This window comes from Pseudochaenichthys georgianus, chromosome 1 (genome assembly GCF_902827115.2).
Source record: "Pseudochaenichthys georgianus chromosome 1, fPseGeo1.2, whole genome shotgun sequence".
NCBI classification, from domain to species: domain Eukaryota; kingdom Metazoa; phylum Chordata; class Actinopteri; order Perciformes; family Channichthyidae; genus Pseudochaenichthys; species Pseudochaenichthys georgianus.
In genome coordinates, this window is record NC_047503.1 from 31,469,860 (window position 1) to 31,486,557 (window position 16,698).

Below are 16,698 nucleotides of genomic sequence, written 5' to 3' on the forward strand. Positions count from 1 at the left end.
TTAGTTTTCATTAACACACCTAGAAAGCATGAGAAGCTCAGGAAAATGTACTGATAGAAAACAGACAACATGGAATCAAAAAGGATCTTGAGTAAAGGTATGTTTTAAATGTGAATCTCAGCCTACACGTAGCACAGCAAAATATATAATGTATGTAGACTGTTATTTAATTAATATAGTATAGCCTACTGCTTTGGCACTAACGGTTGATAACCGTTTATGAAAAAATAAAACCAATTGAACAGTACAAGTTTTATAATTGTCTTGGGCTCCTGCTGTGTTTTTAAAGCCTTTGTAAATTATCCATGCTATTTAGCTAGGACTTGAAGGAACTCAACAGTTACATAACCAAATCATTTTTACAAACATGAGCCACTATTACATACAGTCTGTGTAGTCTGAAAAGATACAATCCTGTGAATCTAAGAAATTCTCACCCTTCACATATCAACAACTTGAACAAAAAAATCATTTTATAAGCATTTACATATTGTGGCCATGAATTTTAAAGGGGTCCTGTGCCAAAGTTTAATCTTATGAGCTATATGTTTTAAAGGTTTGACTCTGGTGTCAAATATTCCTAACAAAACTTGTTTAATCAAGTTATCAGGCATTTGCATAAACAACATCTGAGGCCTGTTATTTCAAGTAAAAGCTATGAAACTTTAAAGAGGGAGATGTACACCTCGTCCCTTTTGTTTTAAAGCCCGGTATGTTTACTTTCATTTTCGTGTGGACTGTTCTCTCCATTTCTCTCCAGCAGATGGGGAGAATGGGCCTGGGTGGGTTTGCAAGTGAAAAAGGTAGAGAAAGATGAAACCAGCTGATTTACAATAAACTGCCCCCACTGACTGTAGCAGGGCAGAGCACTCGCATGTAGACAGATAAAACAGTAAATGTATAATGTTGCATGATTTGTGCAAATTCCACTATGTCCTTTTTCAATTGAATGAATGCTGATGTTTGCACATAAGTTTCCTATTTAGTCCTTGCTAAAAAAAAAAAGTAATAAACTCCATGATACATCTTTTAAAGTCACTCTATTTCAGGACACTTCAAGTACATTTCACTAATTTCACAGCTTATACAAAATAAAAATCCTTTCTTTTATCGTTGTGATGATGCACAAAAGTAAGTAAGCAACATTTCCATCAAGTAATAAATAGTAGGACAGTATTTTGCAGTTGTATACTGACTAAACTAAAAAATAGGTTACATGAGTAAAAGACAAAAGTTAAATGTGAATTATTTTATTAACGGTTCATACACTTGTACAGATACTACTACACAGCCAAGTTTGAAACAATCTTTTTGAGACTAATCTTTGTTCTCAATCATTCACTTTTTATTCAACAGTTATACTTATGGAAAATACCTCAATATGGATTTAAAAGAGGAATCACCCTGTTTTATAATGCAATCATTAAAAACATGGTTCATTGTGTTCATTTGGGTAAGGGTGTGAATAACAACAGTGTTTCATTGATATGATCTTAAGGAGCTTCAGGGATTAAAAGCCACCGTCGGTCTTGTACCACTGAGCTCTGGCAATGACCCAATTGGAGAAGTCGCCATTCGGGGTTTTGGAGTCGACCGTTTCATAAGAGTGGATGCTCCCATCTCCTGCACTGTAGGCCGCTATCCCTCCTGCAGAGACAAAATACAAATGACACCAAAGGAAAATATAAAGAGGGATGGTAGTTTGTCAGAAAGTCCTGTTTTTTTAAATATTTTTGATTGAAGACGCATAGAAAAGACATTTGTTACATTGATAGGAACCACAGTTACAAATGTTCAACAGTTCAAAGCTACAAGTGTCAGGGTGCATGGAAAAGGTAGGACCCAAATGCAGAATTTAACAAAAAGCGAGCTTTATTAAATAATAAAAGCCGTGTCAAAAAGGCAGTATCCAAAATATCCAAAAAACAGGGGGGCTCTCAGGGGGCCGGGCTCGAGGGCGAAGACCAGACAGCTCCGGAGGCCGGGCAGAACCCGGTGTCGGCCGAGCAGGAACCGGAGCCAGTGGGACAGGCTTCGGCAGGATCCCCCACAGAAGAGGACCAGGAGTTGGCAGGACCCCCGACGAGACAGGTGATGGTGGGACCTCCAACGGAACAGGACAAGGGGTTGGCAGGACCCCCGGCAGAAGAGTTGTCAGCGGGACCCCCAGAGGAACAGGACATAGGGTTGGCAGGACCCCCGGCAGGAGAGTAGTCGGCGGGACCTCAGACGGCACAGGACATAGGGTTGGCAGGACCCCCTGCAGAAGAGTAGTCGGCGGGACCCCCAACGGGACAGAACATAGGGTTGGCAGGACCCCCGTCAGGAGAGTAGTCGGCGGGGCCTCCAACGGCACAGGACATAGGTTTGGCAGGACCCCCGGCAGAAGAGTAGTCGGCGGGACCCCCAACGGGACAGAACATAGGGTTGGCAGGACCCCCGTCAGGAGAGTAGTCGGCGGGGCCCCCAACGGGACAGGACATGGAGTTGGCAGGACCCCCAGTGGGACCCCCAGCGGGACCTCCAACGGCACTTGAGTAGGGGCTCGAGAGGGAACTCGAGAGGAAACTGGAGAGTTGACTTGAGAGGGGACTCAAGAGGGAACTCGAGAGGTAACTCGAGAGGGGACTTGAGAGAGAACTCGAGAGGTGATTTGAGAGGGAACTCGAGAGGGGACTCGAGAGGGGACTCGAGAGGGGACCTGAGGGGAAACTCGAGAGGGGACCCGAGAGGGAACTCGAGAGGAGACCTGAGGGGAAACTTGAGAGGGGACTCGGGTAGGAACTTGAGAGGTGACTTGAGAGGGGACTCGAGAAGAGACTCGAGAGGGGAACCGAGAGGGAACTCGAGAGGAGACTTGAGAGGGGACTCGAGAGGTGACTTGAAAGGTGACTTGAGAGGGATCTCGAGAGGGAACTTGAGCGGAGACTGGAGAAGGAACTTGAGAGGGACCATGGCTGCTGGGCCCGGTACTGGGGCCCGAACCATGGTTGCTGGGTCCGGGACTGGGGGTGGAACCATGGCTGCTGGGGCCGGGACTGGGTCTGGGACCATGGCTGCTGGGGCCAGAACTTGGGCCGGGACCATGGCTCTTGGGGCTCGGGCTGCTAGCCTGGCCTTGCGACTCCTTCTTTTAGGAGCCGTTTGGAGGCTTCGTGGACCTCCAAAAGCCAGACGAGTTCCAGAGAACGGCTCCTGGACAGGAGCAGGACATGGGGAAGAAGCAGGGGTTGACTCCGGACGGAACACACCGAGACGTTTGTAGTCAGCAGGCTGGAAATCACACACCCAGAGGAAGTTCAAAATCCAGCCAGGTAAACATTTCACCAAGCCTGGTTTCTCCATAGCCAACCGGTGCGCCTCTACCAGAGCGGCCCCCTTCTGCAGAACACTGGACGCTCCCTTCCACCAATCAAAGCAGCAAGCCAGATAAATGGTAAAATGCTGTAATTACCTCAAATGGATCATCTGCTGGGTCCATTTGTGGTCGGTCCATTCTGTCAGGGTGCATGGAAAAGGTAGGACCCAAATGCAGAATTTAACAAAAAGCGAGCTTTATTAAATAATAAAAGCTGTGTCAAAAAGGCAGTATCCAAAATATCCAAAAAACAAACGAGCAGCACAAGGAACACGGACCGTGGAAACATGGAGTGAAAACAATGGACCGACATGGAACACAGGGGAAGACCAGACTAAATACACAGAAGGGTAATCACTGGACAAGACACAGCTGTGCAGGGCAGGGGAGGGAGAAACACAAGGGCAACAGGTGAACACAATGAGACAATCAGACACACCAGGGATACTAACGACAGGGAGGAGGACCAGACAAAAACACAAGGAGGATGACAAAACACCAAATGAACAGACTTACAAAACCCATAACCAGACAGACAACACAAAAACCGTGACATAAACCTAGGAGTGTGACAACAAGTGTTCAGCTTAGTCTCTATTGTACATCAATTGACAAGTCATACATAGTTGATCTTCACTTTAAACCACAAATATAACCAAAACAGACCATGTAGCCAAAATGTAAGAGAGTGTTGTACAGACTAACAGGACAAAACTAAAATAAACAATAAATAAATAAATGAGAAAGTCCTGTTTGACCTTTCAGCTGCTGCTCCTTGCTCCAGTCAGGATGTGCATGCTTGATTCGTAACAGGAAATCAATCAGGATGTTGGTTCCTTTGCAGATGTGCTCCTCCGCGATTGTAACGTTAACATTAGAGACTTTTAGGGAGGGATTCATTAAAGCAGTTTTGTTATTACCTGCATCAGCCCAAAGGTGTTAGTGCAGCCCCATCCTTTATTCAGGGTCTTTCCTGCCCTGGATTGTCGAGAGATGATGGCAGCAATCAGCGCTGGATCAACTTTTTTCTCACAAGCCACCTCTTTGATGATGGATTTGTATTTCTCCATATCCTCCAAGTCAATCTCTGCCATGGCGTTTGAGGCATTAATACCTTTATAAAGTAAAAAAGGACAGAAAGGGAATATGGCAACAGTCATTTAAATCTATTGATTGACTAACACTATTGGTAGATACTGTATATACTGTAAATATAAATTAGTTTTTACCTGGGTATTTCAGCTTGTCCTGTTGAGCTGTTGCCATGGATGCACCAGTAGTTTCCATAAGCATTATGTCGAAATGTCCTGTTGTACATCAAATTATTATTTTATTTATTTATTATTATTTTCAACATCCATTCTTATCATCAGCAATGATGACAAGAATGGATGGGTTATAGAATGGAGGTTATTCATCATCCAAAACATCTCACTTACTGTAAACCAATGGCAGTGATCCTTCTTGTGTCTCTTTGGCTAAAAATATTTTAAACAGAAGAACATAAGTCAATGAAACAACTAGTGTAAAAAAGGCGAAAATGTTGCAATGAGACACAATGGCAAAAAAAACAAGACATAAAACTTACACAGTATATTTTTAAAAGACCAAAAGATAATTGAAAAAAAAACATAAAAAGACTCAAAACAACTGTGCAAAAGAACGACTAGGATTTTCAAAACGATTAAGGAGAAAAAAACCTTTAAACAACGGACAAAAAATACCATTTAAAAGACTCAAAATGACCATTAAAAAGACTCAAAATGACCAGAAGAGGTGTAAAAAGAGGGGTATCAGGCATTATAGATGCGGCCCATTATCCCATAATCCATCCATGAGCTTAAAGACCTGAAGGTTATTCTTCATCAAAAACATCTCACTTACTGCTTGATGCTTCAGATGCCTCCTTTGCTGCAAATATAGAAAATAATCAATGTTGAATAGCAATGAAAAAACTCCATAACAGATATATTTAAGAGCTTTATTTGATTTCCATTAGGCAACAAGGGTGTGTTTGCAGGCAGGTGAAAAAAAAAAAGTTAAAGCTCAAAATAGAAAGGAAAATAATTGGTCATCAGAAAAGGTGAAAATAAGAAAGTACTTTAGATGAAATCATTATGTTTTCATTCCAGTTTTGGCCCACTTACTTAAAAACTTTTGTGAAATATCTTCTAAGTAAGACTTAGGACTTTAAGACCTGATTTGTAACAGAAACCCTGTGATACAGAGTTAACAATGGGCTTAAAAAGGTCTAATGAAAGATGCTGACAAGGAATGTTGCATTTTGAAATACAGTCTGTTTACCATGTTTTAACATTTTTCAAAAATGTTGAAATATTGTTGACCCAAATTTTTTTAAATAAGTTACGATGAGTTTCTGATTTCTAATTTCAAAGAATTGTTCCATGCATGAAAAAAAGTAGGTTTTACCAATATGAAAGTGAAAATAAGTTGTTGTTTTTTGTTCGGATACATTTAGACACTTTCTACAGTTGGGGCACAGGCACTGAAGGCTCCTTCCCCCAAAGTGTTGCATAATGTTGTATATCTATTCTATATAAAAAGAACATTTGCAAAACTCAGTCTTCACCCTTCAATTCTTCTCTCTTGTGAAAAGAAAACTACTGATGGAAATCCTTTCTGAAGCCAAACTCACACCCTTGATGTACACAGATCTGACTGCCTGTTGAACTCACCCAGTATCTCTCTTTGCTCGTTGCATTTAATTTCCCTCAGGATGTCCAGAGCCACTGGTATTGCTCTTGACTCCGTGTAAGTAGCAACCAGGAGCTCTGCCCCTGCCACACTGGATTTGTCTTCCAGATCTTTGCGCTTGACCCTCGGCTCTTCCTTGCGGTCCAGGAATGCAGAGCAGAACTCCTCCAGCTTCATTTTACTGAGGCTAAACAGCATGTCTTTTAAAGCTTGTGTAACGGTCTTTGGAGCCATCTCTGCTCCCATCCAGAGGAAACACTGCTGCTGGTAGCTCTCTCCTCTCACCACTGACAAACAAGCAAACTTTGCAGTCCCTCGCCAGCTGAATTAAAGGAAACTAATTTCCTTCCGGACCACATCCACCCACCAAGCCCTGTTACATTCTTGCAGAATAAAGTAATGCTCACCCTTCTTACATAAACAGGTTTCAATTATTTGCTTACATAAAATATATTCTTTAGAGACATTTTTTTTAATTTAAATTAGCTGTGTCCCACTGAGTTGAAACTGATTCATTGAAATGTTTGTGATGGCTACAAAACCCTATGCATAACAATAAAGAAAATCAGATCATCAGACATTTTTACTGAAAGAGCTTTTAGAATTCTTAGTATTGAACCAATGCAAGCCCCGGATAAGGATAACCACAAAGCTCTAGTAGGCCTCAATTTAAAGCAACATTTAGGTGAGAACAGTCTTGGTTATCACATTATTTAGAACTTGCTCTCAAGAGGTCGCTGTTAAAATATCAGTACTGGGATGTTCAGAACTGGGGTCAGAGGTCACCTTCAGAGTCATTTCACACTTGACATTAGGTGAGAAGATTTTAGTGCTTTTAATTTCACATGTTATTAAGTTAAAATGATGAACAATCCAGAGTCTGGAGCATTAACTCATACAGTGGAACTATTTCAAAATTAGGAAAGATAAGCAGCAGGCAGTTATAGTAATCACATGAAGAGCCATACAAGACGTTTAAGAATATCATTCCCTGAAGTGTTCCCAGCTTCTTATTTCTGAAAAGAAGGCGTCTCCAGGGCAGGAGGTGTAGTTCACCACCTGTCTGTGGCCCTGGATGGTAAAGTTAGCAGCCAGTCCTCCTCCATCTACAGCACATTGGACTAGTCGGTGGCGCAGCAGGTCCATGGCATGGTGGGACGGCAGGGCGGCAGTGTAATTACCGATGATCGACACGCCGTACCCGATGGAATTGTGTCCCCTGGTGTGTGTGCCAAGGTAGTTCCAACCTCGGCCTTCATAGACGTAGCCGTCGGAGCCAATCACAAAGCTGAAGGCACAAAGATGCGAAAACCCTTGTGTGACCAGCTTCTTAACAAACTATCCTTAACCATCCCACAGTAGCTAATCAAAGGTTACCATTTCTCAAGTGTCAGATTGACTACAATCAGTTAAAGGGTTAGTTACCTGTATCCTATGTCGCTCCAACCACGATCCTCCTGGTGGAAACGCTGCATGGCTCTCATGTTGCGAGAGCAGTTTGGGAAGGATAGACAGGGTGAAGATGGCTCATAGGTGTGGTGAACATAGAGAAATTGAACGGGCAGAGACAGTGGGATAGGTGTACTCTGGTAGGCTTTTGCCCCCCACTGACAACGTGGGATGATTTGAGGGCAGACTGAGGAGAAAGAGGATAAGTGTTAAGAAACTAAAACCACAAGCTTATCTTTGTCAAAACTAGAGGTTCACAACTCAAGACTATAGCCTGAATGATATTAGCTAATCGTGTATATGTCTGCTGTTTAAATAACAAAACATTACAGAACTGAAAGTCAAACATATATTTTAAGTCTGTTCACCAGAAAACATCAGGATTATAAAAGGAAAAATACTATTGTAAACAGGGTTATTTAACCATGACCAGCCTTTCTGCAACAAATCTTAATTCAAAGACTCAAACATTTGATAATCTAATATAATTAATCCATTTAATCAACAATAATTCAAAGCTTCCTTCCTCCCTTATGTCAATATATTTCAGTTATAATTCATAAATATACATTTGAGTCCATACACTTCTTTGACAGTAAACTGAATGTTGGACTATTGTGCAGATAGAAGACATTTTATTGGGGTTCGTGGAACGTATAATAAAGATTTTCAAAGTTTCTATAACCTTTTACGGGACCACATGATCAATTGATTAAAGGTCACCTATTATGCAATATCCACTTTTTCATGTATTTTATACATAAATATGTGTCCCCTCTGTTTTGAGATTTGGAAAGTTTCCGGAAAAAAAGTTCTCTATTTTTGTCCTCATCCCTTTATATGAAAACCTGTCTGTAGATTAGTTTGACAAATGTTGGCCACGTTGAGATGAGACAATGTTTTTTGGCTATAACCAGCCAAGGTGACACCCACCTTATCACCTGATCTCCTCGTAGAGCACCTTTTGTGTTTTTTTAAACCAAACACTTCTCAGAGGAGCATGGGGAGTGGCAGTTCATTTGAATTTAAAGCTACAGACACAGAATCAGCACTTTTGAAACGGGACTGAAACAGAGGGGTTTATGGCGTTTCATAACTCACCCCAGAATTTGTTCACAAATTCCTGTAATCCATCCTTCACTGCTTTCCCCACTCCAGTGTCTAGAGCAATCCACTCCGTCTTCTCCAACTTCCAGACTAATGCTAGTGTCTCCATCACCTGGCTGTAAAGATCGAGTGGCTCCAGAATGGATCTAGAGATCTCCCTTCGCCTCGGGCTGACATGGCTAGTGATATCATCAAGACCCTGCCCCTCATGCAGGACATAACTGTAGTATCCTTTCAGAAACTCGCTGAGGGCCGGCGGCTGTTCAGATGCAGGGAGGTTGCTGTAGTCCATGCCCAGTATAGCACCATCCATGCCCCCATTAATGACGGCATCAGTGGCCAGTGTGGCAGGCCGAGACAGCTTGAACAACTTAGGGCGCTCCACACTGTCCCAACATCCGTTGGGCCCCAGACGATTAGACGGAGGGAAGTCCTGGAGGCTTAGGAAGGACAAGCCCAGCCTTCGACCTAAAGTGAGAGGGAACATCCCAACTGGTGGTGTCCCCTCCACCTTTGCTTTCAGACCTGTTTCGATTCCTAGCAGTAAAGGAGCAAGGGCTACCGTGGTGCCATCAGGAGCGAGGACCACCCCTCGTTCCTCTCCGTAATCTGTCACAATATGGTGGATGGCCTTGTCAAAGAAACTAAAGGATGAGGCATTAAGAATTGCTTTTTCTAGGACCTCAGCGTAAGCAATGCTATACGAGGCACCCAGGAAGTGAATGGTCATCTCATCGTCATGGCCGGCAGTCTTCCGCAGGGCCCGGACCAGAGCCAGGGGGCACAGACCGGGGTTGGAGTCTTCCACCTGCTGCACGGCTTGGATGAAGCTCTCCATGTTGCGCAAGTGAACACCTGACAAAAATAAAAAAGTGTGAGACCAATTGTCTGTGAAACAGTAATATCCAGGGGAGGCTGTGGCTCAGGAAGTACACATTGTTTAGTCAAGATCCAAGGCTTTATTGTCATGTGCACAGCTACAGTGTAGATATGGCAATGAAAAACTTAAGTCATCTGAAGGTCTGTATTTTGATCCCTGGCTCATGCTGTCTACATGTCAAAGTGTCCATTCGCAAGATACTTAACCCCAAAAAATGCTGTCATTGTGTTTATGGCTGCTGGTGAGCAGGTGTAGTAAGTATGAAGTAACCTCCGCCACTAGTGTATGAATGCTAGGTGAACGCTTGCTTGTATTGTAAAGCTCTTTGAGTGGTTTCTGTAGAGCACTATATAAATGAAGTCCATTGGCCATTTGCTGAAGGTCTTATTCAGATCACAGCTAGGTGCAGTGGAAATAGTAGGTGTGTATTGTTTATTCTCTACCTTTGACCAATATATCAACATAAAACAGAATTACATTGGTTCAATTTGTTTCACGATGAATAACTAAAAGAGAGAATGCATCAAAAAGGGTACACACCTTCCTCAAATTCTTGGATGCTACAATACATCAAAGTATCATCTCAGGCAAAAATATGAACAAAAGCTCTGTAAACTGTAAACAATTTACATTTAGCTGCGTTTCCATCTAGACAAAGCCTAAAGTTGACCTTTGTGAGATCGAAACATTGCGCAATACAAATAACTGGAGGCTTTTTACACAATCCAAGCTGTGTATCCAAGCTGGTCAGCTTTGGACACAAAACCAACTTAGTCGGCTTTAGGGAAAGATTATGACTTAAAATAACCATTATCATGGGGAAAATAATACATAAGTTGTTATGATGGGAGTGTTCATGGTCAAAAGAAACAAAATTGATTGACAGAAAGCAAACAGTAAATATATTATCAGTGTTTTACAGCCTGACCTACACAGGAAAGAAGGGACATTTTTACTTTAATTAAATGTATTATGTCAACAGATTACACATAATTGTTGAAAGCAATGATCTCAATATGAACCTAATATTTTTTTATTTAAACTTAATATTATTAATTAGAATTCAGTGGACTTAGTTCTTCAATCACAATGTCATGATACCTCCTTTGATCTCACCCTCACATTTCAAAAATAATGTTTCCATAAAACTAAACCCCGTCATCAGTTATGTTTTGAGCATATTAACTTGATGTCACATTTGTGAACATGTGGCTAATGTTGTTTATTGAAAAACAAAAGTAACCTGGTTGTTTTTCTTTAGAGGAAAGTCAGTCAGACTGAACAACAAACCCCATTCCTCCCAATAATGTTCACACAATCCCTAAACCGGTGTTGTTGTACTGAAAGTATATTCAGTCTTTGATACTCTCTCTTTCCTTTGTCGATTTTCTTTTTCGGAAACATATTTTTCAAAATGAAAATGGCTAAGCAATAGTAAAACTTAATGAAATAAAAATACGGATTGCAGAAACACTAATGAAACTTAACCACAACATGAAAATAAACAGTTTTCCATTATTTTAAGATAACACTAAGACATATTTTGAATAACTGAACTTACCTGTAGGCCCGCTATAGACAGTAAAGAAGGATGAAGCCAGAACAAAAAACGACAGCCCAAATAAAGTCATGTTGTATCACCTGCCTGCAATGTTCTGTTACAGAAATTAAAGAAAAAGAAGTAGGCTTTCTGCAAGTTTAATGAACAGGTTGAAGACCTAAACTGTTTTGTTCCTCACAACTGAGAGTATTTTCGTACGTGCAGGTCGGCAGTGTTGAAGAGTACACTTTGAACACTGATGCTTCCAAATATTGATTTAGTCTAGTTAGCTAAGTCATGAGCAAAACAAAGCATTGGCCCTGCAGTGAATTGTATCACAGTTTACAAAAAAGTTATTTTTAAAATGATATTGTGTTGTGCCACTCTTTCCCTATGTGCCATGCACCATTGTTCAGCTTCCTTTGTATACATTATGTAACTCAATCAACAAACTGAAGTAGAAAAAAGCAGATGAATGGTTAATGTTTACCATCTCCATGTGTACTCATCAGTGTTGGGAACATTTGAGTCACAGGAGATATCAGGTCACATGATCTTTGAATGCAGGGAAATTATGGAAACAACAATATAAGACTGTCTTCATGTAGTTTGTCAGTTCTGGTCAAATTAAGATTGTTACATTTAAAAATGTAAAGTCATTTCACAATTTAAATAAAACGTTAAATGTAATTTTAACGTTTAACAACAATAAACCAAGTAAAACATTTTAATATGGTGCACAACACACATATATGGAAGCCTTTTTCTGCCACTAAGTAAATATAAGGATTGAAAGTGCTGTATGCTACTTTCATCTGAAAATAATTGTAAACTTTGAGCTTCAGGAATGGTGATTTGAATTGTGGTCCTTGACTTCATTACTCATCTTATCAATGAACGTCCTAATATTTTCTGCTCTAAAGACGAACATACTGTATACAGTATTGAAAGGATCTGTTATTACTCAGACATATTTATTGATCATTGATTGTACTCCTTTGCAATGGCAAATGTAGATGTTAACATTACATACACTTATCTTACTTGTCTATCTTAAGAAGCAGTGTGTTAATCTTGTTATATTGCATTTAGCTGACGCTTTTATCCAAAGTGACTTACAATAAGTGCATTCGACCAAGAAGATACAAACTTGAAGAAAACAGAATCATATCAGGTTTCATAGAGCCAGTGGCGGCGCCAGAGTATTTGTGTTGGGTAATCTATAGGGCTAACCCATACAGTGGTGGGGCTCAAGTCAGCATTTGTAATGTAATTACATACACGCTATATCGCACCCCTTGACAGTGAAACGCACGCGTGAGGCTTTTATTAGTGTTAGAAATTAAAATCAATGTTTTATGGCATAATGTACCTTAAACATACCGTCAGTTTAAATTACATTACATTGCATTTAGCTGACGCTTTTATCCAAAGCGACTTACAATAAGTACATTTGACCAGGAAGACACAACCCTGAAGAAAACAGAATCATAAAGTACATCAGGTTTCATAGAGCCAAGTATTTCAAGTGCTACTCAACTGGATATAGATAAGCCAGTCCTTTATTAGTATATAAGTGCTCTGTTAGCAGTTCTTTGTTAGTAATTCTATCGCTCGAGGTGGAGTCGAAAGAGATGAGTTTTCAGTCTGCGCCGGAAGGTGTGTAAGCTTTCTGCCGTCCTGATGTCAATGGGGAGCTCATTCCACCATTTTGGAGCCAGGATAGCAAACCCACGTGTTTTTGCTGATGGGAACTTGGGTCCCCCTCGCAGCGAGGGTGCAGCAAGTCGTTTGGCTGATGCAGAGCGTAGAGCATGCGCTGGGGTGTACAGTTTAACCATGTCCTGGATGTAGGAAGGGCCAGATCCATTCGCAGCATGGTATGCAAGTACCAGTGTCTTGAAGTGAATTCTAGCAGTTACCGGAAGCCAGTGGTGGGAGCGGAGGAGTGGCGTGGTGTGGGAAAATGTAGGAAGGTTGAAGACCAGACGAGCTGCTGCATTCTGGATGAGCTGCAGAGGTCGGATGGCACATGCAGGTAGACCAGCCAGGAGGGAGTTGCAGTAGTCTAGGCGTGAGGTGACGAGAGCCTGGACCAGAACCTGCGTCGCTTTCTGGGTCAGCTGGGGACGTATCTTCCTGATGTTGTAAAGCGTGTATCTGCAGCAGCGGGTTGTAGCAGCGATGTTTGCAGTGAAGGACAGGTTGTTATCTAGGATCACACCCAGATTCCTTGCAGTCTGGGTCGGGGAAACAACAGAGATGCCGATGTTGATAGTCAGGTCAAGAGTGGGACAATCTTTTCCCGGAAGGAATAAAGGCTATTTTATTCTGGAAAAAACCGGAAGTTCTCAATACCAAGCTTTTATTCTGAAAAACCTTCATGACGACATCCGGGACTACCGTCCATTAGTATCATTAAAGTGGCTATTGACGCCGTTAACATGTATTACATATAAAGTTATGAAAGAGATAAGGAGGAGAAAAGGCATGTGGAAGGAAGTAAGCAATGAATGTAAAATGTCGAAATCCTCTGTTTAACCAGATATCGGACACAGGAGAACGAGGGGGGAAGTCCCCTACGTCACTACAGCTCCCAGAGAGGAGGAGCGAACAGCCAGCAAGTGGGAAGGACCAGAGCCATAGGGCTCTGGGAAGGACGAATGCTTGTGAGCTCTCTTCTGCACGGCCATCACAGGGAGAGGAAGGCTGCAGCCTTTCTCTTCGGACTGAACAATATCCTGCTTGTAACATTACCGCACCATATTTTTAATTAAAGTAACCTATTTGAAACCAACTCGGAGACTCCATTTAGTCTCCTTTTTAAGCTTCTCTCCTGGACGCGAGAACAACGATCACGGTTTACATTAGTCTCCTTTTATTTTAGCCTATTCTGCTAATTCCACATTGTTACAACATGCTACGCAGCGGCAGAAACAAGAAATGTTGAGAGAGAGAGAGAGAGGAGAGAGAGAGAGAGAGAGAGAGAGAGAGAGAGAGAGAGAGAGAGAGAGAGAGAGAGAGAAAGAGAGAGAGAGAAAGAGAGAAAGAGAGCGCACAACAGGTAGCCTGTATCTCTATTGTCATACAAAACACTTTTTCAAATTACCCATTATTACAAAAATATATTCAAAACTCACTATTCACTCACTCTTCAGGTGGGTCGTGTGACTCTGGCAGCTGTTCGACTTGTACCTCAATGAGAGGGAGTTTGATATGGGCTCAGAACAGTCTCATAATACACACATGCACACAGCAGGATTCAAACTTGTATTTCCGGATCCATACTTGTGTTTTTCAATGCACACACAAATGTATTCCGTTTCATATACATGTAAATAAAATCCAAATACAGAAAAAAGTTTTACATATGTATTTTTGATCCTCACTTATTAGTTTCCCGTTTAAATCCCCTGAACCTGCAAACACAAACAGCGTTCTGTGCACGGATCGCTTTGCATTCGTGTGTGGGTTTTTTGAGACTCCCCTGACAGTCAGCCGATTCGTACTTGTAATTTTTTCTATCTATAGCCAATCAGATGTCTCCTCAATTCTAAACCAATCACACGAGCGCGCCCCCACGAGGGTATGATTACTTCATACGCATTTTGCGCAGTCCGGTCAGCTCGCTAAACAGAGGGAGGAGCATCAGGTGATTATGCAGAGCAGCGTGTCTCCATCAGACTCAGCAGCTGATCTGATCTCTCTCTCGCGTCCGGTTATACTTCACTCGCGTTTATGTCCATATCGATCAGATCCAGCTCTCCTGATCGGCCTTTATAGAGAGCACCGATCAAACTATTAAGAGTGAATATCGGCCGATAATGACCGACGGGGCTCCCCCCGTTAACAGGTCTAGCACTGGCTTCGTAGTGCACTGATCGATTAGGCTAAGCTAACCTGTAGCTGCTCCCTCCACACTCACAACAACTTCATACAGACATAAATAAAGCAGCTGTATTCGCCACACAGGAAACACACATTTAAAACGGTTTGCCTGCCGTTTTTGTGTACACAAGCATTCATCCATGGTTTGGAAAGTGGCGCTGTACCATAATAATATAAAGGCTTGTATTTGCGTGCATTTCCTGTTCGGAAAGTGGCGCTGTACTGAGAGTGGAGGGTGTCCTGACATTAGCGCCTGCAGGCAGGCTCCATGGAGCTGTCAGCTCCGGACTGCGCAAAATGCGTACATGAAGCGCTACGTCATGAACGCAAGAAATCTACCCTCGTGGGGGCGCGCTCATGTGATTGGCTTAGAATTGAGGAGACATCTGATTGGCTATAGATAGAAATAATTACAAGTACGAATCGGCTGACCGTCAGGGGAGTCTCAAAAAACCCACACACGAATGCAAAGCGATCCGTGCACAGAAAGCTGTTTGTGTTTGCAGGTTCAGGGGATTTAAACGGAAAACAAATATGTGAGGATCAAAAATACACATGTAAAACTTTTTTCTGTATTTGGATTTTATTTACATGCATATGAAACGGAATACATTTGTGTGTGCATTGAAAAACACAAGTGTGGATCCGGAAATACAAGTTTGAATCCTTTTGCGGATCATGAAATACAAGTGTGAATCCTTCTGTGTGCATGTGTGTATTATGAGACTGTTCTGATCCCATAGTTTGAGGACAAATCTATCCATCCGAAATATACAATTAATCCTAGAAGTTCTGCTGTCTGTCTGCAATTTACTCGGCGCGAGTTTGGGGACTTTTCACTGTGAACGTGACGAATCAGTAACGGCCCGTACACACTACAGGCGTCAAAAAAGGCTTCCAACGCTTCGCCCATTCATTTGAATGGGGTGACGTAGGATATTTTCAAAATTCGCCGAACTGCATTGTGGGTAGCATGGCAAGGCGTTGCAAGCCTCGCGAGCGTCTATCGCCGTCAAAAGTTCAACAATGTTCAACTTTTGAGGCTCGAGGCTTGCTCGAAGCTGGCGTCAGCCAATCAAATCCCGTTTTTGAATTCTCGTCATTACAAGCACTAGCCAATCAAACCGCGTGTATGCAGGTCTCGACTATTTTCCTTATGTCAGAAAATGGAGGACAAATTAATCATTTCCGTGGCAAATGTCCCAGTCTTGTATGACTGTACTCTGTTCACCTACCGGGACCTAAACCGGAGGAACCAGGCATGGCGGGAGGTGGCAGAGACAGTTGGTGAAACTGGTAGGTTTTCAACTGTTTGGAGAGTTTATATCCAGTTTACTTCGTTTTAGCATTGAACAGACAGCTAGTAATGTAGCATAATAACATATTGTGGTGACCACCTTCGATCGCCTCCGACTCCCATATCTCTCGGCACTACAATATCATATATATTAATAAAAAAATATTATAATAAGTATAAGCATAATATATAACATAACATATAATACATGCACAGCTATCAAGCATAGGCAGTATATTTAGCCAGCTAGTAATGTAGCATAACATATAATATATATTAATATAATAATAAAAAAATATTATATATAATATAAGTATAAGCATAATATATAATACATGCAGAGGGTGTCGTTTTTCTCATACTGATATTCTGATCAATCTGTGTTGTTGTATTTGCTGTAAAGTGTCTCTACTGTAGGCTAATTTTATTATATGTACAGCACTTTGGCTCGACCAAAAATCGTT

The 16,698-nt window shown here is 41.7% G+C and overlaps 2 protein-coding genes across 3 annotated transcripts; both read right to left on the bottom strand.

Moving 5' to 3' along the window:
- Positions 1-1,555: 1,555 nt before the first annotated feature.
- On the bottom strand, positions 1,556-6,802 carry LOC117446849 (lysozyme G-like). 2 transcript variants are annotated; one of them, XM_034083318.2, is made up of 7 exons: positions 6,055-6,802; positions 5,243-5,269; positions 4,798-4,836; positions 4,588-4,665; positions 4,279-4,472; positions 3,455-3,497; positions 1,559-1,647 (listed from the first exon to the last, which is right to left on the bottom strand). In XM_034083318.2, exons 1-6 carry the CDS (start codon positions 6,317-6,319, stop codon positions 3,465-3,467), a joined length of 636 nt encoding a protein of 211 aa, XP_033939209.1. In that variant the 5' UTR covers positions 6,320-6,802; the 3' UTR covers positions 1,559-1,647; positions 3,455-3,464. The 2 variants fall into 2 exon arrangements, with proteins under 2 accessions (XP_033939226.1, XP_033939209.1); XM_034083335.2 differs by lacking the exon at positions 3,455-3,497 and having other exon boundaries at positions 1,556-1,647.
- Positions 6,803-6,889: 87 nt separating this feature from the next.
- Positions 6,890-11,368, bottom strand: LOC117446840 (N-acetylmuramoyl-L-alanine amidase-like). The gene is made up of 4 exons (XM_034083305.2): positions 11,071-11,368; positions 8,624-9,484; positions 7,499-7,709; positions 6,890-7,361 (listed from the first exon to the last, which is right to left on the bottom strand). Exons 1-4 carry the CDS (start codon positions 11,138-11,140, stop codon positions 7,058-7,060), a joined length of 1,446 nt encoding a protein of 481 aa, XP_033939196.1. The 5' UTR covers positions 11,141-11,368; the 3' UTR covers positions 6,890-7,057.
- Between the last annotated feature and the right edge of the window lie 5,330 nt (positions 11,369-16,698).

Excerpts from the sequence above, each read along its gene's own strand:
- LOC117446840 (XM_034083305.2), bottom strand. The coding sequence starts at position 11,140 with ATGACTTTATTTGGGCTGTCGTTTTTTGTTCTGGCTTCATCCTTCTTT. Across the intron at positions 9,485-11,070 it reads TGTCTATAGCGGGCCTACAG|GTGTTCACTTGCGCAACATG; the intron begins GTAAGTTCAGTT and ends TATTTTTGTCAG. Across the intron at positions 7,710-8,623 it reads ATTTGTGAACAAATTCTGGG|TCTGCCCTCAAATCATCCCA; the intron begins GTGAGTTATGAA and ends CTTTCTCCTCAG.
- LOC117446849 (XM_034083318.2), bottom strand. The coding sequence starts at position 6,319 with ATGGGAGCAGAGATGGCTCCAAAGACCGTTACACAAGCTTTAAAAGAC. Across the intron at positions 5,270-6,054 it reads CGAGCAAAGAGAGATACTGG|CAAAGGAGGCATCTGAAGCA; the intron begins GTGAGTTCAACA and ends CTATATTTGCAG. Across the intron at positions 4,666-4,797 it reads ATCACTGCCATTGGTTTACA|GACATTTCGACATAATGCTT; the intron begins GTAAGTGAGATG and ends GATGTACAACAG.